Below are 23,916 nucleotides of genomic sequence, written 5' to 3' on the forward strand. Positions count from 1 at the left end.
CAATGGCACTATAAACGCAGTCAACTTCCTGTAAGCTTGAATGCCCTGGCTCACTAAATTTTTGCTTAACTTCTTCTATCTCTGGATTGTCATGAATAAATTGAAGTAATGCAGTAGAAGTACACGATTTCTATTTTGTGGAACGCATGAATCACTCCAAAGTGTAATGCTGTTCAAATTAGGATGGTCAGCGACAACCTTTTTTAATATTTTAATTAAGGCACTGGCAATATCTTTTCACTGCGTCCGCTCAAAGTTTCGTTCCATAAGGCACAGTATGTAACTTTTGCGTGACCGGGAATAACAAGGGTACCAGTAAGATGGTATACGGACAGTTTACGTTTATAATAAAAACTAGACGCAAAACATTTTCGGAAGGGTAAATACATTTTCTAAATCATATATTAATACTGGGGAATTATTATCAATATTTTGAAGATCGGTATCGCGTTCCGCTTTGGTAAATATTTTTTCGTCCAAATGATTTTGATGTAGTTGAATCTCGGCTTCAGATACTTTACCCGCATTTACTTTAAAAATGTGACACTTATCACAAATATCCTTTCTTGGTGCGTAGAAAGATAAGTTAAAGATGGTATTAAATACTTTCCTATAGTCATACATTTTTTGTAAGCTCAAATGGGCTTCCAAATATTTCCTTGAAGTATTTGATCTGCAGTATTGGGAGTCGACCGTCGGGAAGCTTGAAATGTGATTTTTCACCCCTATAATTCGACTTTCCTCTGTAGGTTTTTTTCCACAATTTTTAAGTTTCGATTGCGACTCTACAGTATTAACTTCATAATGCTTCGCAAAAAAATAATAAATAACTCGATCAGAAATTCCTAGAGTATTTAAGAAATACTTTTTGCACACTTGCACGGTTTTGTTATTTGGTTTAAAATAAAAATGAAATCTACTTTTGTTTCTTGGTTCATCCTGATTCTTGGGGTTTGCTCTTCTGCGCTTAACTGATGTCTTCTTTACAAAATTACCATAAAATATTTGCTTCTCTGATGAGTTTAAGCTCCAGAATCGGGAATTAATACTCTTCCTTTCATCTGAGGATATTTTAGTTGTACACATGTAAAAGCACGATTTAGCGCATCCGGAACCAATGGTTCTTCCTGGCCTTTCCAATCCTTTACTGTTAACAAAAGGCAATCCACGATCGTGAAGGCTCTTTCGTATATTTTGCTTCCACAATTCAGTGTTTCGTTTTCTTTTTCGAGGCAAAGGAGATGCGGAATTAGCTGAAAGTATTTAATTGGAAATTTAAAAGTAAGAACTTTAGAACGGGAACTAAAATTAAACGCAAAATTACTTACAACCGCTGCTATAATCCGATGGCAACTTACGTAACACACTTCCATTTTTTTCGGGCGAAGAAAGAATTGCGCTACATGCCGTTTCGTAGTAATTTTTTAACGAGGATTTATTTTCTGGAACATAACTCGGATCATTTTCTAAATCATCTGAAGAAAAGTCAGTCCCATCGCAATATCCGAGAATTTCGTTTTCCAGGCTAGATCGATTTTTTTTTTTAATTAATAGGTACTATTAATTTCAAACGAAATACTTACTCGTAAATTTCTTGCTGCACATAAGGTGCAGGAGATTCATCCGCACGCCTCGACATCGCGATTAACACTAACACTATTACGCTCAATGCATTTTCAATAATACATACGACATATTTTTACTAAGCAAGATGCAAACTTTGTGTGTTAGCTGATTTCGCACATACAACAATTTTTTATTAAGAATTATATTCATTCAATTTCTATGAAAAATTGTCGCATGTGCGGAAACTTTAAAATTATACGACAAAATGCTACTAAAGCGCTTGTGACCTGGCATATACGACAAAATTTTACCGAATATCTCGAAAACCAAAGGAGATATTAGTATAACTGCATTGGTGAGATTAGTATAACTGCATTATTAGCTCAGTTTGGCCCAATTTTCACATACAACAATCGTTTAACCAGGCGACGAATACGTTTACGCTTAAACTTTATAAGGACTGCTAAGCGACAAACTTTAAATACACCTCTGAAATACCTACGTATAAAATTAGTACTACTAAATTTCAATACGCATTATGCTCAGATGTAACTGAAATTTGTGTCCATGTTTCACCCTCTACACTAATTCTATGTATTCTATGTGTGTCCACAATTCATCGCAACTGATTCAGCTATATGTTATACCCTATGGCCATCAGAGGGTTGTGTCTCTGCTTTTCGGTACACCCTGTGGCTGTAGCTAGCTATTTAACCACTGCTGCAGGATGGGTCTCCTAAGCATTATCTAAGCGAGGATAGGCGCTTTTTACGCGCAAACGTAAACGTACACGCGTGTATAACAAAACACGGCTATTAGTTGATTATAGTAGTTAGTTGACAATTACTGCAAAAATAACCACTTTTGATTATTTTGCGGTCATTGGTTGTGTGGGTGGCTGAATTTGCTAGACATATCCAAATATACGTTCCTACCTCAATGGTTTTTAATGAAGTTTGAGGTAGTCTAATTCTATATATAAATACTTATTATATCATTTGCTGCGTTATCATTTTGCATTAATTATTTATTGTATTTTACAATTACAGAAGTGTTCTAAAAACTCACGAACCAGTCTATCAAGCTATATGGGCAGATACTTTTGATTTTGATGAGGTTCTCATATCGCCTGTAATGTTGCAGGATCATATGCCCGATAAAGTATTGGCGGCACTAAAAAAGGTAATTTCTGGCATCGAAGAAGGCAGTAACTCGTCGTTGAGTAGTAATTCTTCCTAAAATACATACGTACATAAGTCCATCACTATTTAAAGCATTATATTTGTAGTGTAATAATTTTTTAAGTTTTTTGACTGTTAGTTAAAACTATGCTTGCCTATGTTTATAAAAAACATCCATGCACGCATAACTATCATGTACTTAGTAAACATAAGTATGACATGACTATATGTCCTAATGAAAAAGTGGGTGCTTAAAAGTTTTCTTAAGACTTACCTAGACTTACATATCTCAAACATTCTATTGATAAGGTCGTACCTAAGTGAAGTCTTCAATAAAGTCATATTTCAGGAAGCAGGCAGTAACTGAAAAAATATATTTTCTGCCAATAAAAGTGTGAATTATACTTAATTATTTTACTTTTCAATGTTCGCAAATGACTTAAATTGGACCATACGCATAGAAGCAGTGAAGTCTATTTTTGATGTAATCCCCTAAAAATTATATTGAAATTTCAAGTGAGTTATGTATAAGTAAATAAAAGGAGAGGGTTTCTTTTTTATACTCAGCGTGCTCTGCACATAGAGTATATTAACTTTGATTGGATAACGGTTGGTTGTACAGGTATAAAGGAATCGAGATAGATTTATCAAAATTACCAGTATCGAAAAAAAATTTGATTGAGTCATGTCCGTCCGTCCGTCCGTCCGTCCGTCCGTCCGTCCGTTAGCACGATAACTTGAGTAAATATTGAGATGTCTTCACCAAATTTGGTACACTAGCTTATCTGGGCCCAGAATAGATTGGTATTGAAAATGAGCGAAATCGGATGATAACCACCCCCACTTTTTATATATATAATATAATAATTTAGTAAATAATACACCTAGAATGGTGACATTTGACATGTGGACTGATATTGAGACTATTGATAAAAATTTGGAAAAATTTTTCAAAATGGGCGTAGCACCGCCCACTTATGATAAAATAAATTTTACAAATATTATTAATCATAAATCAAAAATCGTTAAACCTATCGTAACAAAATTCGGCAGAGAGGTTGCCTTTACTATAAGGAATGATTTGAGGAAAAATTAACGAAATCGGTTAAGGACTACGCCCACTTTTATATAAAAGATTTTAAAAAGGGTCGTGGACGAATAAAATAAGCTATATCTTTGCAAAAAAGAGCTTTATATCAAACAATAAATAGGAAAAACTACAAATTTAAAAAAATGGGCGTGGCACCGCCCCTTTTATGACTAAGCAATTTTCTATGTTTCGGAAGTCATAACTAGAAGAAAAATTAACGGATCGTAATAAAATTTGGTACACAAATTTTTCCTATGCCAGGAAATATTTCTAGGAAAAATGGACGAGATCAGTTAAAGACCACGCCCACTTTTATATAAAAGATTTTTGAAAGGGTCGTAGACGAAAATAATAAGCTATATATTAGCGAAAAAGAGCTTTGTGTCAATAGAATTTTACTTTCTAAATTGAATTATAACATTAAATTGGAAAACACTAAAATTTTTAAAAATGGGTGTGGCACCGCCCCTTTTATGACTAAGCAATTTTCTATGTTTCGGGAGCCATAACTCGAAGAAAAATTTACATATCGTAATGAAATTGTGTACACATATTTTCCTTATAGCAGAAGATATTTCTAGTAAAAATGGACGGGACCGGTTAAAGACCACGGCAACTTAGATATAAAACAAGTTTAAAAGGGTCGTAGACTAGAATAATAAGCTATAACTTAACAAAAAATAGTTTTGAATCAATGATATTTCACTTATCAAGTTTTATTGTAAGAGGAAATGGGGAAACATTTTTTTTAAACGGGTAGAAAAGTAATTTATCTGAAATGAAATGTACAATTGAAGCTCACGCTGAGTATATAATGTTCGGTTACACCCGAACTTAGACACATTTACTTGTTTTTATTTAACTTTTTATTTGCCCTTTTCAAGGGGCAGTCAATCCAGTTCAGCGAGTCAATAGTTAAGGCGGCGTCTGCGCCTAAATACCTACAGTATCATATTGTAACGAATTTAGTGTAATTCTGCTTATTTGCAACCTTCTACTAACGTTCGTACCGCTAAGCTGTTGAATAAATAACTCCAATATTTAATAATGCAAAATGGCCTTTATTACATGCCAACCTAATAAAACCTCACTGAGTTTTTTTTATCGCACGCAAACAACCGCCGTTTTTTGCCCGAACCCAAATAAGCATGCGTTGCGACAATGTAAAGCATGTATGCAAACGTCAAATCTAATGGTGATTTCTTTTCTACACGAAAACGTCGCCACTTTCAGCGGCAAACATTTTTAAGATTCTCACTTCGCCTTGTGAAATTATAGCCACATAAAATGTTCATTGCCATCATGCATGACTTGAAAAGAACAAAAATTGTAACCATTTTTACAAAAAAATGCAGTTTGTATGGTTGTTCGGTGGCAACCATTGTAAATTTTACCATTGTAAATTTTAGTAATACGCCAATTACACGGCTCAAGTATCCTTGTGCCAATTACCAATTTGCACAAGTATTTGCTCGGTGTGTGCACTGGTTGCCTTATTTGCGCAGAGAACTGCGCTAAAAGCAAAACGATTTTGATATTTACGCATGTCTGCAAATATTGCACATGCTTTTTTCTACGTGTGTGGTGAATCTTACACAGTTTACCTGTGGTTCCTGATAATATAACATCAGAAATTATTGCTTAAAAATGTTAATATCGAAGGCGTAAGGACCATCTCTAGCTTGCAACAGGAATTCACACAAATTCAATAATACATAATAATTTTTTATGCAATTAGAACACATGTTTCATTTGCTGCGCTAGTTGAAAAATTAATATTGCGCAGTGCTGCAATGAGTTGAGTTGATCTTGCAATTAAAATATATATTTTATAAATACAATGGAAAATAAACGCTTCTGGTGCGAGTTTTTCGACTTATACCGTGAATTACCAGCACTATGGAAAGTAAATAGTGATTTTTTATACAAATAGTGCCTTTTTTATACAATTAAAACACATGTTTCATTTGTTGCGCTACTTTAAAAATGAATATTGCGCAGTGTTTTTGAGCCGTGTATGTCAAAATTATCATTTGCACAAATTCCGTCGTTTTATATTTGCGCATGACTTTTGTGTCATGTATGGATAACTAAACTTTTTTTTATTTGATTTGATACATCAACTTCCGGTGCAGTACGATTTTGACATTTGTACATCGAATTTACAAAAACAGAGTACATGGAATTTGTATTTATGTTTGTAGGTATGTCACCATGCTGCCACCTTGTATCATTCCGCTATGCATGATGCGACACATACGTACATATTGTAATGAATGTTAGCAGCACTGAGCGATGCTATCGTCTCTAAGCCGATGCTAAGCAGTGACGTGAATTCACATCCATAGATCAATCATTATGTATCTACATAAACGAAACAATAATTGCGTCTACACAAATGTACCATGTACGTATACGAGCAGCGGAGAGCACAAACACATGCATATACCTGAGATACTCCTGAAAGTATGCAATGAGAAAAACTATAAAATCATGCAATTGTAGTTACAGCTGAGAAGTTTGAGAGCTGCTGGACTAGTAGATTCTGGAAGCGCCTAGAAGATGCGAACGTTGAAATCCGAGAGTATAAAAGGCGGCAATTGTAGAGGCGCTGGAATTCAGTTTGAGTTGAGCTATCAAGCAGTTATTGATTAAGCACGAAATCTGACGGGCAATAGTGGAGTTTCATTTCAGTTATCAATCAGTTTGGTTGTTAAGCAAGCTAGTTGCAAAGTATACGTGTTATTGTGAAGTACTTTAATAAAAGTCATTTTTCCATTATTCAATATTGGAGATATTTATTCAACAGTTTAGTGATTCGAACTAGCAGAAGGTTGCAAATAAGAGGATTTGCAAGTAAATTCGTTACAATATATAACATTCGCTTCAGATTCGTGTGATTCATAGCATTCGCTTCAGCTTCGTGTGATTCAGCAGCTAATTGACAGGGCTCTTTTCTGCACCATCAATGGCAGCGAGGGCAAGTAATGTTGCATTTTGGGCCATTTTTAGGGGTAGGTTGTTCAGAAAAGATAATGATACCCTCTATTGAGGCTAAGCTGATTTTACAACAGAACAGAACTTTTTGAAGGGTTGGCGTGAAGGCGACATTTTCGGGTAGAAAAGAAAACACCATAAATGTCACGCAGAACAAAAATTGGAAATCGAGTTAGGTTTTCACGCAGCAAATTCTATTTGGGTTGCTCTCATACAAGTTGTATGTGCATGAGACATTTTTGACAGAAAATGACTTGCGTGCGTTTTTATTAGGTTGGCATGTTAAAGTACTTCACAATAACACTGATACTTGACAACCAATAGCTTGCTTAAATGAAACTGATTGTCGTGCCTCAACTGTTGCTGCTTTTATAGTGTTTGGTTTCCTCGTTGACATTTCTAGGCGGTTCTGTTCTAGAATTTACTAGTTAGTTACCAGTTATAAAATTACTCAGCTATAACTACGTTTATAGCTCCTCATATGCGCGTGTATTTGTGAGCGACACTTCCACAATTATAATTGCATACTTTTGGGAGCATCTCAGATAAGAATCTGCATGTGTTTGTGCGTTGCTTCTCCGCTGCGTGTACGTACTAGCGTTGCCAAATTTCCCATATTGGCCGGAACATCCCGTATTTTTCACACATTTTAAAGTGTCCGCCGGGAAATGATATGTCCCGGGATTTTCACAAAATCAAAATTATAATCTGCTACGAAACATGGCCATATTTGTGGCTTCGATTGTATTCAGGTAATTAGCATATGTAACTCTGTAAAGAAGAAATATGCATCCCTACTGTGGTTATGAATATTGTCAATATTTGACATATCGCACACCTACCCTTCAAAAAACGCGAGTACTCTATAAATAATGTAAGGAATACTCTCCTTTGGGAGTATAGGACTGCTCCAAATCTAATCTGTATTCATACAAAAAATGTGCTCCAATTAACATTGCGATGTCCTAGGAGAGGAGTAGGTGATCCCACTCTCGCTTTGTTTGTGAGTATTCCATAGAGTACATACGAGAGTATACTTTCCAAAGTACTTTCACTGTAGTACTCCATGGAGCACCCACAGAGGATCATATGCCAAAGTACTAAAGGGGAATTGTGTCGAAAAGAATTATCGAAGTGAATTTAATTTAAAATGAAAGTAAATGAAGAGGGGCAATACAACTTTTATATTTTATACTACGAATATTCTTATGTTATTTAGCATTTGCGTGAATAAAGAAACTAATATTTCTCTATACATACTACAGTATGTATACATAAAACCAGTGCGCTGTTGCATTTTATCAGAGTTGCCAAAGTAAAATTTTATTATTAGATATTTGCATGCAATATTTTACTTTTGGCAACTCTGTTCGATCGTCATCGTGTCGTGATCACTGTCGTTAAAAAACGAGCTATGATCGGCTGATGGTGGTCCGCAAACTCATTGCAAAGGAGTATTGTTAGAGTACTCCGACATGAAGAAAATGGAACACGTAATCCAACAATTTTTGCAGGGTAAACATTCATTTTGCATGGGGAAGTGTTGTGTTTTAAAATAACGTTAGCAAAATGAATCCATAGAATATTGAATTCGCATTAAACACAGTAGACGTATTAATTATTAGCCTGTTTCATAAAAATATTTGTTACTAGAAGACCCGGCAGACGTCCTGCCCTAAATTTGGCCTATCTATACATTTTAATAAGCTTTTTCCGTCTGACTCTGGCTCCCCCCCTCTTAACTTTTTCCTAATCCTTTTATTCACTCCTCCCTCCGTCTTTTTCGCTTCATCTATCTCCATCTTCGTCTCATTCTATCTCTTTCTCAATCTCCTTCTCTCTTTTCTCTTCTCTCAATTCCTTCTCATTCTCCTGCATCCCTTATTGCCTGTCCCAGAGGTGGTATGTATTTTATCCCAGTCCCACTCCGAGTCTCAGTCCCAGTCCTAGTCCTAATCCCAGTCCCAGTCCGTCTCTGTACCAAAGCACTCATCCACAGCTTTCATTTGATATCCATATTGTATAAACACTGTCTAGGCATTCACTGGCCCACGTTTTGGCCAATATTTCGAGACCCTGTACCTGTAGCAGGCATGCTTAACGAACGAAACGATATCATTTCGTTACGATAATCAACGTTGTTTGTTGACTTCGTTTCGTTTATTAGCGTTGATTATCGTAACGAAATGATATCGTTTCGTTCGTTAAGCATGCCTGACCTGTAGTAACCACAGCGTGAGGTTTACGCAACTTGTGTGATTTTGACAATTTAAAGATTTGAACAAAATCGACTGACGCATCTCTTCAAACACCGGCGACCAACTTACACACAGTTTAGCCTTTCTTTTTATATATATAGGTTTTTATTTTTCACACTTCACTATAATATTAAAACGAAATGCAGATTTTCGTTGCTATTGAAATTCGGCTTAAAAATTGCACATGGAACAACTAAAGACTCCTGTCATAGTACCTCTAAATCGCGGGCCCCCTCAGAAATCCCCCTCCCCCCCTCCCGGTGGGCCTGGTGATGTGCTATACTTGATATCATTCGCTATAATATTTTGTATTGATAAGCAGGTTGTTTGATTAAACACCAAGCATTTACATGGAAATATATCCGCACCACCTGAAAACCTCAGATAAGATATCTGCATGTGTTTGTGCGTTGCTTCTCCGCTGCGTGTACGTACATATGTGTAGACATAATGATTGAATTATTGATGCGCATCAAGTCACTGCTTAGCATCGGCTTAGAGATGATAGCATCCCTTAGTGCTGCTAATATCCGTTACATTATCTACATATGTATGTAGCTCACTGCCACCACCTCACGCGGACTGCCATGTGACCGTATTTTTAGCTGAGTCTGTAATTCCCACAATTTGTGCTATGCACCTGAACCGCACTTTTTGTTTTTATCAGGCATGCTTAACCAACGAACCGATATCATTTCGTTACGATAATTAACGTTAATAAACGAAACAAAGTCATTTCGTTTCGTTTATTAACGTTAAAAACGTCAAATTAGCGAAATGATTTCGTTTCGTTTTCTGCCATATCAAAACGAAATCAAATCGTTTATGTTGATTATTAATTTAAAACTATGCTGGCAAAGCTGATTGATGGCGGAGTCATTAAAGGTGAAAGCATTCGCCAAGCTGATTGCAACTTTTCTCATGAATTTTGACAGTACGAATATTTCTCAGAGTATTTTTGACATTACCACCAACGAATTACACAAACAAATTACATGGAGTTTGTGTGTGTATGCCCGCTCGCTGTTACCACCTTACGGCTTCACCATGGCTATAGCATTGCCAGCACAATTCAAACATAAAGTATCACGTTTTTGTTAACGTTTTTAACGTTAACGAAAGCTTTTCGTTTCGGTTAAAAACGAGATACAATTTATCTTGATAATTTCTTTATCGATAATATTTCGAAGTGTTTCAACGGAAACGGTGGAAATTTTTTGATAAACGATTAGCTTAACGTTAAGGTGCATCCCTGGTTTTTATAATTGTTTGCAAGCTGCTGACAAGCGATTTCGTTGTTACACTTGTGATTTTTATTCACTTGCTTGTTATTGTGGTGTGTTAACTTATATGCATATGGCCGATTAATAGTTCTCTGAGATCCGCCTTTATGAATGTTTGAGATACACCCTTGTTAACAAAACTTTTAAGTTACTACCTTTCTATTAGGTAGGTCTTTTTGACTTTTGTCAGTATGTATGTCAATTTACATGTTTATAACCATAACTCGCCTATTCACATTCGGCAAAATTTTTTGATGACTTAAGCCAACTTTGAATTACATATGTGTTGGCATATGTATCTATGTATGTATACGTGTATGTACAATGGCCAGATTTAGCCATGTCCGTCTGTCTGTCTGTTTGAACGCAAACTAGTCTCTCAACTTTTGAGATATCTTAAAAAAAATACGCCGAACAGGTATTTTTGTGTTTCCGGTTAATCATTTGCCGCAACTGATCGGATCAGACCACTATATCATCAGCCCAATTCTAAACGAAAATTCCGTGCGAGTTTTCTCCCTTCTCCCATTCCTCGTATTCTAAATAAAAATTCCTTGTGAGTTTATTCACTTCTCCCTTTCCTCCTATTCTGAACAATGTTCGAAAAAGCGGAAACCGGTTATGGGAGAAAAGTAGGTATTATGAATGTGAGGGAGAGGGAGATTTCTCTGCCATTTCATAGGAGTTTTTTCACTTGTTAAATTAAAGGGAATGCATCAAAATAGTTAAAGGAAATTGGTTATTTTAAGAAAGAACACTTATTTGTACAAATTTGTGCTAAAAGATGTATTTATATTCTACCACAATATTCTCACTGTTAATACAACAACAACTACAACCACAATATTCTTTATTTTAAGTCGAAAAGTATATCATAAGCAACGGTAGAGCTCTTGGTATACAAATTTGATGTAGCCATCCAGAAATTGCGCAAGGATTTTTTTAATAAGGCTTAAATAGATTTTGGCATATGATGAAGGACGAATTCAACTCAACTTGGCCGCCAGAAAATTGCTTTGCTGAATGAAAGCAGGCAACTCCGGCAGATTTGTGTTATGCGGCCGTCTTCTTCTTATGTTCCGCTGTTGATGTTGCTGTGGCACCAATTCATTACTCATTTCAGTGAATACCACATGAAATGCAATAAATACTGTGCAATGTTTATATTTTATTTCTTAATTTCCAACAAATTTGCAACAATAATTAAACTTTTTAATTTTTTAAACAAAATAAGAAATGTGCAACGAAATTTCAATTGACAAAACAGCTGACTTCGAAAATTCGAAATTCCTATTCCCCAATTATTGTTCTCCCTAGGAGAACAGAATTGGAGGAATTTTTCCGCGGGAATAAAAAAATCCGCGAGAACAAAATTCCGCGAGAATATTTAGAATTGGTCTGCATATATATCCAATACAAGCAATTTTTCGGATGAGATTTTTCGTAATTAATAATTAATTAATAATTTCAAAAGCTAAAAGATTAAAACTTCATACATTGCTGTTAAAAAAATCTCTAAAATAGGTCGTATATATAATATACATATATCACATTTTATCAGATTATTATTTAGCTCCATTTATGAAAAGTGTGTGGTCTTCGGCACAGCCAAATACAGTCCCGTCCTTACTTGTTTGTAGATTCGTTTTAGACCAAATGCTCGCAAAATCATTTTTTTAACAAACACCTTGATGTACATACATACATACATGCATCGTAAATAGACACTAGAAAAGTATATTTTAATTATTTATTTGCATACATACATTTATATTTTTGACATTCTGTTAATTTATTATTGTTAAAAGTTTCTGAAGATATACATAAGTATGTTCATATGTTTGTATTTGCTAATGATAATAAAGTTTACACACAATTATTTCTTTCTTTTTTATTATTTCGTTACTTCGTTTATTTAAATTAGCTTCCTTGCAGACAAACAATATCGGCCGGTCCGGGACTTCACATAAACTAGGATATATGCCACTTCCAGTTTCTAGATCTAACAGTTGTATCACTCCTATTAGCTGGAATATTAACCTAGCAAGCGCAGGGCACGAGCACAAAACGTGCTCGATCGTTTCCTTCATCAGCTATCACTTGCCTAGCCTAATTTAAAAGCATGTGACGCCAGAAGGCAGTGTCCAGCAGAGATCTGCTTTGAGTACTAATAAAATTAGTGCACTTAGTCATGAGCCAAAAAATTGTGTCTAAATGTGTACTTAGTCAAGTACAGACAAATACTATGAGTGATTAGCACATAAAATAGAAAATACATAGGAGTGCACCGTAACACATATGTCTCATACATATATAACATTGTTGAGTATAAGCTGATGTCATAGTCGCTTTAACTCAGTAGCACTTTGATTTCGTGTGTAATACACTGTATACTTCGTTTATCATCGGTTTTACTTTGCCGCTGTATTCAGTTTAGTTTCGTGCACATCGCCGCTAGTTTCGTGCACATCGTGCTAGCGTCAGAAGACTGATATGACTATATTCATTTTATTGCACTATTAGTCTTACTTATCCCAATTAGTGTTTTCGTATAACACAGTTGACTTTCTTACTCAATAAGTCAATTGAGTACTGAACTGCTTCGTGGCTTATGAGCGATTATTCATTTTACGAAGCATGACTATGTAAATGTGTGTTAGTGGTTATAAGTGCTTGATGTTCTTTGTTTGCATACGCACTAATACTAATTTTTTGCTTAGTCCACTAATAACCTTAAAAGATGAATAATTGCAGCTCACTGGTGTCCAGTCAGAATTCCCGACATGATTCTCTTTTTAATGTAAGGAGTAACTTTGTTAGTCTAAGGTTCTAAAACCTACAAATGATCTTCGACACTTTACAGCCCGCGCTTGGGGCCACGCTTTTCGTGCTTAGTCGATGAAGTGCAACTCTCGCCTTCCTTTACTCTCGCCCAATCTAATTGGGACGCACAATCTAATTGGGACTTGATGGGATGCGCCCTCTTTAGCTAGCTCATTCCTTTTTTCATTCCAATCTATTCCCATATGACCTGGGACCGAGTATAGATGTATGCTTCTACCTCTCCTAATTCTTTCCAGGGATACTGCAGAGTCACCCCTCTTAGCTTAGGCCTGGTCCAATTTGGACCTTGTACCTCTTATTAAACAAGACCATAGCCGTCTTCTCCCATATTTTAAACTTCTAAAACTATCGAACAAGTTCTATTCCATGAACTTCTCTTATGATACATAGATCTTTAAAAAATTTTAATGGAGTGCTATAACTATTGATGTATTATAAATAATAAATACATACTTGGAGCGACTTGGCTGCGTCGAGTTTAGATCGAGTTTCTTTTCAATTCGCGTCTTGTTCCTTTTTTTTAATTTTCCCTACAAATTGGCGGGACGGGACCTACTTCGAACGGCAGCTAATGACAGATAAATTTTTCCTAAGAAGCTTTTTGCTAAACCACTGCCGAGGGGCGATCCTGGTTGTTTTCTAGTTTAAAAACCTTGTTTCGCTACTTTTGGTGTTGCTTTGGCCGGGACTTGACCTCAGGACCTTCGGTGCGGTAGGCGCAGCGCGCTACCGCCGTATAGTACGAAAGTTAGTCGTTCAGTGCAGTATAACAAAGTGAGCAAAATATTTGAAAATTAAGTAAAAATAATTATAAACGCAGCGGCTACGGAAATGGGGTGGAGAGGACGGAGGATGGGTAGACAAAAAAGTAAAGGAATACACAAAAACGAAAGCGGTAGGGAATGTGAAATGAGAGAGCCTGGGAAGAAGAAGCAAGAATGATATTACATAATAAGTCGTTTGCCATAAAACTTTAGGAGGATTTTGGGATCGCGAGAGGTTTATATGCCCACAGAAGATACCGGAAACTGAGAAGGAAGATTGCAGCTTAGCTTTATAGATTTTGTCTGTGGAGGCATCAATGGCATGGTGCTATGAAGGTTCACCCCTAACCGACTCTGGTCGTTGCCTAACAAAGTATGCCGTTGACCCCTGTTTTTTTACCACGAACACTCCAATAATTATGTTGCTTTACAGTGTCAATTATTCCTAACCAAAAAGAAGAAATTTCAAAAAACATTTTTTTATAAAAGCAAAGAATTATTCCGCATTTTCTAGCTCACACCCGCTATTTTCGTCAATATCATCATTGCCAGAAAGTGGGCGCTCTTTTAAAAAAACTGTACCTGTGTGTCTAATAAGGCTTTTGTTTACAATCTATTATTCGCCTGATCGAGCAACTTTCGCAATTATTGGAAATCGGTTGGCTGCTATTTCATTTCATCACTGCCATTATTCGAAAAATGATGGGATCATAAATTTAATTTAATGTTATTAAAAAATTTTATTTACAAATTGCATATGCTCATTTAATTTTTTGTCAAAATAGTAGGGGGACTCATGAAAGCATATAAACTTATAAGGTGTAAAATTATATCCATTTACACACGCGGTTATATGAACGCACCTAGTAATACTCTTGATAAACTTGATTGTTTATCAGCTGTATTATTGCCAAACACAATTTTTTTGATTGTTATACAAATTAAAAAATGCCAAGATTAAGTGAAAAATCAAAACTAAAACGCCTATACTTGCTGATGTTGTAGATTTATAATGAAAATGCCTGCTGTAATGTCTGCAAGGTTGCATTCCTTTGAGTTTACCGCGTTTACACAATAGGGTGTAAAATTATATCCATTTACACACGCGGTTATATGAACGCACCTAGTAATACTCTTGATAAACTTGATTGTTTTTCAGCTGTATTATTTCCAAAAAAATTTTTTTGATTGTTATACAAATTAAAAAATACCAAGATTAAGTGAAAAATCAAAACTAAAACGCCTTTACTTGCTGATGTTGAAGATTTTTGATGAAAATGCCGTCTGTAATGTCTGCAAGGTTGCATTACTTTGAGTTTACCGCGTTTACGCAATGAAATGTGCGCGTAAATTTATACAAATTGTGTAAATGATTTTTCATACAAAATTTGACAGCTCGTGCGTAAACTAGATAAATTTATACGTTTACACACTTTATAAGGCATTTATACGGTTACATGAGTCCCCCTAGTTAAATAGATAAATGTAATTGCTTGCTGCAAAGAGTTTCTGGAAACTTAGCCGTTCAGCAAACTTCAAAATATGTGAGCTACAGATGGCTAACAATAACTTTACGAGTCGCAGAACTCATTAAAATTAAAAAAAATAATTTATTCGAACATTCGATTCTTTCACTAATGGAATACAAACAACTTGTTAACTTGAATATAAGTAACGAGGAACTCCGAAGAGTAGCGTTAGAATATGATTCTGTTTATTGAAGAAATGCATTTATATTTATGCAAAATTTCTTATTTTGCACATGCGTAATTACACTAATATGTACTTACAAACTAAAGGTATCTACATTCCTAATACATACATTTTGTGTCAGCAAATTACTTTGACCTAATTTTGGATATTTGTTATTATGTACATATGTATAAATATTTTGGCAGGCACATTGACAACTGTTAATGACGTTCGGTCATGCTGTTAGCGAGTTGGTCAATGTGCCAGTCAAATAGAGTTGACGAATGTAAACAGATATGTGCATTGTATGTCGGCATGTCTGTATGATGCTAAACTAATGCCGGGGTCAATATAATTTATTAGGGTCGTGATTTGAATATGCATTTGTATATGCATGGCGTGGTTGCAGGGGGGGAACTCTATTTTGTATTGACTGTAATGAAATATTTAATACTAATCTACATAGTAGTTTCTTATCACAAAACGGATTTTTACTAATTTTTAATTTTTCTTGCTTCTTTACGTTATCACTATATATATATATTTAAAAAAAATGTCCCCCCTAGAACGTAAAAAAGCAAGAAAAATTAAAAATTAGTAAAAAGCCGTTTTGTTATAAGAAACTACTATGTAGATTAGTATTGTAACGAATTTACTGCAAATCCTCTTATTTGCAACCTCCTGCTAATTTCGAATCACTAAACTGTTGGATAAATAACACCACTATTCAGTAATGCAAAATGGTCTTTACTAAAGTACTTCACAATAAATAACTCCACTATTGCTCGATAGATAGCGTGCTTAATCAAAACTGATTGTTGCGCCTCTACTGATGTCGCCTTTTATACTGTTTGTTTTACTCGTTGACATTTCTAGGCGGTTCTGTTCTAGAATCTACTAGTTGGTTATCTGCTATAAGTTTCTCAGTTATAACTACAGATGCACAATTTTTATAGCTTCTCTCACAGCTCATGCGCGTGTGTTTGTGAGCGACACTTCCACAATCATATTGCATATCTCAGATAAGATATCTGCATGTGTTTGTGAGTTGCTTCTCCGCTGCGTGTACGTACATATGTGTAGACATAATGATTTAATTATTGATGTGCATCAAGTCACTGCTTAGCATCGGCTTAGAGATGGCAGTACCCCTTAGTGTTGCTAATATTCGTAACAATATTATATATTTCATTACAGTCAATACAAAATACAGCCCCCCCTCCACTTGGAACCGCGCATGCATAAGACTGCATTATGTGTAAAAACGTATTCTGGTATGTGCATAAGAATGAATTGTGAGTAAAGCGTATTCTGGTAATACTACAAACTAGTCGATTATCAAAAGCTAATGTGGCCAAGTCCTGATACTCGACTCATCATTTTCCGCATTAGAATAAATAAATAGAGTAGCATTGTCTGCAACATTGTTTGGATTTAATTGGCTTTGAAGAAGTCTTTCTCGGTCTTGGGAGGGCCGGTGGCAAGATGCGGAATCGATTTTGCTCGTGCATTGAGAGTAGAGGCTTACGCCGATCACTTTATCGGCGGCGGCGGCGTAGGCTCTATTATATACCGGCGTGGGCGGCGAGCAGGCGTACGCCGGTGTTTTTACTTTAAAAAGCTTGATTATCGCCATAAGGGTGGACCAGGGGTGACCCTAGAATATGTTTGTACGATATGCGTATCAAGTGAAAGGTGTTAATGATTATTTAAAAGAAATTGGGCCTTAGTTCTATAGGTGGATGCCTTTTCGAGATATCGCCATAAAGGTTGACCAGGGGTGACTCTAGAATGTGTTTGTACGATATGGGTATCAAGTGAGTATTTTAAAAGAGAATGGGCCTTAGTTCTATAGGTGGGCGCCTTTTCGAGATATCTCCATAAAGGTGGACCAGGGGTGACTCTACAATGCGCGTGTATGATATGGGTATCAAATGAAAGGTGCTAATGATTATTTAAAACGTGATGGGCCTTAGTTCTATAGGTGGACGCCTTTTTGAGATGTCGCAATAAGGGTGGACCAGGGGTGACTAGAATGTGTTTTTACTATATGTGTATTAAATTAAAGATATTAATGAGGGTTTTAAAAGGGACTGGCCCTTAGTTGTATATGTGAAGGCGTTTTCGAGATATTGACCAAAATGTGGACCAGGGTGACCCAGAACATCATGTGTCGGGTACCGCTAATTTATTTATATATGTCATACCACGAGAAGTATTCCTGCCAAGATTCCAAGGGCTTTTGATTTCGACCTCCAGAACTTTTTCATTTTCTTCTACTTAATATGGTAGGTGTCACACCCATTTTACAAAGTTTTTTCTAAAGTTATATTTTGCGTCAATAAACCAATCCAATTACCATGTTTAATCTCTCTTTTCATCTTTGGTACAGAATTATGGCATTTTTTTTTTCATTTTTCGTAATTTTCGATATCGAAAAGTGGGCGTGGTCATTGTCGGATTTCGGCCATTTTTTTTACCAAGATAAAGTGAGTTCAGATAAGTACGTGAACTAAGTTTAGTAAAGATATATCGATTTTTGCTCAAGTTATCGTGTTAACGGCCGAGCGGAAGCACAGACGGTCGACTGCGTATAAAAACTGGGCGTGGCTTCAACCGATTTTGTCCATTTTCACAGAAAACAGTTATCGTTATAGAATCTATGCGCGTGCCAAATTTGACAAGGATTGGTAAATTTTTGTTCGACTTATGGCCTTAAAAGTATTCTAGACGAATTAAATGAAAAAGGGCGGAGCCACGCCCATTTTTAAATTTTCTTTTATTTTTGTATTTTGTTGCACCATATCATTACTGGAGTTGAATGTTGACATAATTTACTTATATACTGTAAAGATATTAAATTTTTTGTTAAAATTTGACTTAAAAAAATTTTTTTTTAAGTGGGCGTGTTCGTCACCCGATTTTGCTAATTTTTATTTAGCGCACATATAATAACAGGAGGAACGTGCCTGCCAAATTTCATCATGATATCTTCAACGACTGCGAAATAACAGCTTGCAAAACTTTTAAATTGCCTTCTTTTAAAAGTGGGCGGTGCCACCCCCATTGTCCAAAATTTTACTAATATTCTATTTTTCGTCATAAGGTCAACGCGCCTACCAAGTTTCATCGCTATATCCGTTTTCGGTAATGAATTATCGCACTTTTTCGCTTTTTCGAAATTTTCGATATCGAAAAAGTGGGCGTGGTTGTAGTCCGATTTCGTTCACTTTAAATAGCGATCTGAGACGAGCGCCCAGGAACCTACATACCAAATTTCATCAAGATACCTCAAAATTTACTCAAGTTATCGGGTTTACGGACGGACGGACGGACGGACATGGCTAAATGAATTTCTTTTTTCGCCCAGATCATTTTGATATATAGAAATCTATATCTATCTCGATTAGTTTATGCCGTTACGGATAACCGTTATGCGAACAAAGTTAATATACTCTGTAGGCTCTGCTCAGCTGAGTATAAAAATAATACTTAGGAAAGGTTTCATTTGTATGTATTTAAGGAAATCAACGTTTTGGCCATTTCGGAAAGATCCGGGGTTTTTGGCTCAAAAAATCGCAGATCGTTCAAAATTTTCAGGAGTATCTCTTTGCGGAGGGATTGTCCCTCTTTCACTTACTCCAGGGAGGCTTTGAACCTAACCCCGGTCTTTGGAATTGGTACTTTTGCGTCTGCTGAAAAGAAATAGAGATACATAAAATGGTTACACTTTTGTCTGTATATCTCGTGCAAAGCGTAGTTTCACCTGGGGTTAACTCCTAATAATCGTCGCGAACACAATTTCTTTAAATCATTTTTGGCTCCTTGGCGGTCACGCACAAAGGTGACTTACGGTTGCTATTAATGGTCTATTAATACTCATGGCTCTCGTGGCACAGGGTGCATTCAGTTTTTTCGAGCTACAATTCCCGAAGATTAAGAGCTACAATTCCCGATGTGCGAACAGTAGCAGTCCTAACCACCAGTCGCTACCATGCCTCCTGACCCTCACACCATATGCCAGCACAGAAGCTATAGGACTGCGACTTCTAACTCATATGTACCATCGTCGATGTCACTTTCGTAGAAGCTCTAGGTGTAGACCCGAAGACTTTCTAACTGATGTTTTTGTAGCGCTATGCTGCCGAGCTACACCAGAGAAACACCTTGAAATGTTAGGGAGTGACTATTCGACCAAGGATACCGCCCTCTAAATCATGAGCAGTCTAAGTGGATGTCATTGCGTAACTCATGGGTGAAAATGGTATAATCCTCGGCGCATCTACATAATTAAAATTTTACAAGGACCCAGGATACAATTTTTAAAATGTAGACCAAAGTTTGCAGACGTTTGTGTTCACAACATTGATTTCAATAGTCTTCGTTAAATCAAAACGATATTTTAGAAAGGATGACCGTGTAGCTTCAGTTTCCACACTAGTTCGACTGCTCACTACGTTAGGGTAGTAGCACGGTTATTAGTTCGACTGTCTTGGGAAAGCTTTTGCTTCACCACTTTGAGTGTTCTTGCGAAGGACAAAGCCTCACCTGGTAAATATATGTGCCTACGTATTCACATTTGTAAAAGGAGCCGTAACGCGTAGGTTATATTTAGACTTGGTTGGCAGGCTATAAACAATGTGATTCACTCCAAGGGATTAGATTTGGATAGGGCCGCCAGCCTTAGGAAGTGTCAAACCGGGAGACTTGGGCGTTGAAGGATGAAGTGTGAAAATCAACATTAACATTTCAGACGCTATTGTATAGTTTCGCAAATAAACAACAGGTGTTTAAATGTAAGCCCGAGTGATTTTTCAAACCCTTCTCATACGTACATATGTATATCCTCAACTTAAGTATGAGGTAAGAATCATTTCAAAGGAGTGTTTATGCCCCTAGAACCTACTTAGGGATTTTGCATCACTGATTTCGCTTCAGCCAATCGCAATGTATTTTTTTTTTTAAATAGGCACCTTTTTTGGGTAATTTGCTTTTTTAACAACTTTATTATAAAACTTTTCTTTTAGTGTTTTGTTTTAATAACTTGGTGAATTGGGTGATGCAAAGTCCGTATTGAGCTGACATCGAAAGCGCCTGTTTTTTTAATAACTTATGAACAGTTAGAAGGAGTTAAATTTCGCAATTAGTTTCTTATAAGATGCGCATCCGTTGATACCACTTTCCACCATATCCGACCAATTTTCGACATGAACAATAAATGGACTAAACAGTCTTAAACGACGCCGCCGCGCAAATATTTTCGACATTCGGCGGCGGCGTGCGAAAAACGACCAAAATCGGCGGCAGCGTTTATCTCTAATTGAGAGGCATGTTGACCGAATATGGAGGCATCCTGAGGCAGTATATTGCGAAAACAATTCCGAAATGATCCTGAAAAATGTTTGGAAAATGAAAAAAAAAATAAATGAAATGAAACAATTCTCTGATAGTTCCGTACTGATCCAAAATTTAGCCCTAAACAAAACCTGAGTATAGCTCAATTGCTTAGACCTTGGTATAATTGATGAGTTTTACGATCAACGTTCTTTCCCAAAATAAAATACGATTTAAGAGGCATCGTAACATACAACATATACATATGTACATTAAGGCAGGCGAAATAAAATGGTAAGGCGCATTACAAAGTATATTACATCAAATTAAAAATAATTTAGTATACTTCAAAAAATTATCGAGATAATTTTGATTCAAAATGGATTGGAAAGGCCGAATTCAAGAAAAAATGTTACCGGCAGTAGTTTTTTGTTTACATCGAAATTATTTTTTTAAGATTATTCTTATACAAGACAAACTGAAGGTCGACTCCATGCAATTTGAGGATGAAATTTAATCTCGAACATCATCTGAACGAGTCAACCCCGAAACAAAAACGTGTAACCTGTTCATTTAACTACAAAAAATCCAGTTGATTTAAGAGAAGGTTTTTTTGGAAAGTCAAAACAGGTTCTTTTTATAAACAAGTTAGTTCCCAAAATGATTAAAAACACGGGATGGATATATTTGTTAACTTTTATTTTTAGTTATTAAATATGCATATTTAAAAATAAAAAATAATACGTAACTGTGTTTAAAATAACAAATTACACACTGGGTACCTTTTGAACAAAAAACTTGTCTTTTCCTCGAGGATAATGTTCCAGAATATGTTGAATGTCTACCTACATTATAAAACATAAAATAATAATGCCACAGATCCATGCATACTTATGTATGTATATTATTACCTCAAGTGAACCATACGAAGTTTGTTATGAACTCAAAGCTGCTGAATGAAACATCCTCGTTCTCCTTAATCCATTGGTTAATTTATGAATTGCAGACGGTATATCCCCATCTTCGCCAAACTGCAAGATAGAAAAAAATCTGAATATCAGATTGCATCGACAGTTGAAATAATGACAGAAATGATGTATGATTTGTTAAAATAAAGTTGAAAAAATATAAAGAAAAATGTGTTATTTAAAAAAGTATTCATACTTCCCGTTTTTCCACAATTTGATTTTTTCACGCAATTTCGCTTTAGTGCCTACTACATCAACTTACGGAAAAATTTTGTCCAAGTCGATTTCAGTTAAGTACCTCAATTTCTCAATTCCAATGCTCGTGTCTATAAACAAGTATTTACATGATTAGAAAAGGTTCAATAAATAATTTTATTGCAAATAAAATATGCACTTTCACTTGATTCCTTTTTGTTTGCATATGAAAATATATAGTTGAGCGAGAGGTATGAAAGGTATTTGAAAAAAAAGTTGCAAGTTTTCATGTGGTTTTTGTATCTATATTTCATCAATTTGTTGTACTCGCAGGCACAGTCACTGCAACATTTTTTTTTTGCAAATATCTCCCTTTTTTTTATATAAATCACAAGTATTACGAACACTCAATAAACTACATATTTTTCATGTGTAGATATTACAAACTTCAATATTAAATTTGCAATTAGGAACTTACTTCTTAGTATAAGATAAATTTGGTCTTATCTTGTTTTGTTCGAGAACGATGATGGCACAACGACGAAACCGATTTGTCTCAGAACCAAATTTGACAAGGGATGACGGAAAATCGTTCCAATATAAATCATAAATGTGGTCCAATTCCCATTCTGTTAGCAAACTTAACAGCCTTTCGTCTGCCTGCACTTCTTCGCTTTCACATATACATATATTAAAATCACTATCGGATACTTCCATATTAGTATTAAAAGGTCATAAATTATCCGCGATCCGAAAACACTTGATAAATTTTCACAATTCACTTACTATTCTGCAAATAAAAATATGTATTTATTTCAACAGTCTTAAACTTGTATGGAAAAGCTTACGGGGTCAGCTTTTTTTCACAAAATATCATGGCTTGCTAAGCATAAGTTCAAATTAACAGAAATGTGGTTGGTTTAACATGATTCATTTTTAAATCAGCTGCAAATTCTGTTAGTTGTTACCAGATTAAAGGGCGAATTACGGCCCGATTCTTAGCGTTACCGGTAAAATAGTACCCAGAACATTCTGTAACCGAAAATCGTTACCAGTTGTTTTATTTGCGATTCTGGCCAAAGTGGTAACGCTGTCATCACCGAAAAACTCACCAGTGTATGTGGTGAAATTTAAAAGTTGGTTTTCTTCGCTTTACCCATGGGCGGAACGATACAAGGTGACAGCATGGGACAGCTGAATATAAACTTTTTTTTATTTAATTTGATACATCAACTTCCGGCGCAGTACGATTTTGACATTTGTACATCGAATTTACAAAAACGAAGTTTATGGAATTTTTATTTATGTTTGTAGGCATATCACCATGCTGCCACCGTGTATGGTTCCGCCATGGCTTTACCGAAAATGTGTCACTCGTAGATACGATGTTAACGAATAAACGGGACGATGTGTATATACATATGTTCATACATGCATACGTTTTTACATAGCTATATTGTAATATATACTGTTAAAGTACATGGAAACAAATATGTATAGCAAGAGGCAACACTTTTTACTATTATGTTTACTTATTTGCGCTCACAATTCTTTATTTTTCAGTCTTGCCTTTTTCTAAACAACAGCTTTTGTGTGGCTACATCGATGTTACCACCTATTGGGTAAACAATTATCCGGCTACCTTCGTGGGCAGAATACCAAAAGGGTACAAAAGTTACCACATGGAGAAAGTTGCCGTGGTGGAGAAAGTTGTTACCACATTAGAATCAGGCTGTTAATGGTG

At 35.7% G+C, this 23,916-nt stretch overlaps 1 protein-coding gene across 16 annotated transcripts in view; it reads left to right on the forward strand.

The window, feature by feature from the left end:
- The window catches only part of inaE (inactivation no afterpotential E), a 115,804-nt gene that overhangs the window by 85,108 nt on the left and 6,780 nt on the right, over window positions 1–23,916 (forward strand). For all 16 annotated transcript variants that reach the window (XR_010953263.1, XM_067786215.1, XM_067786212.1 and 13 more), the window contains one exon: window positions 2,616–2,748. Coding sequence is in view for 15 of the 16 variants with exons in the window: in XM_067786215.1 (XP_067642316.1) it covers window positions 2,616–2,748 (133 nt within the window). In the remaining variant the exon portion in view is untranslated. The remainder of the gene's footprint in view (window positions 1–2,615; window positions 2,749–23,916) is intronic.

Source organism: Eurosta solidaginis, chromosome 4, assembly GCF_040869045.1.
Source record: "Eurosta solidaginis isolate ZX-2024a chromosome 4, ASM4086904v1, whole genome shotgun sequence".
Lineage (NCBI taxonomy): Eukaryota > Metazoa > Arthropoda > Insecta > Diptera > Tephritidae > Eurosta > Eurosta solidaginis.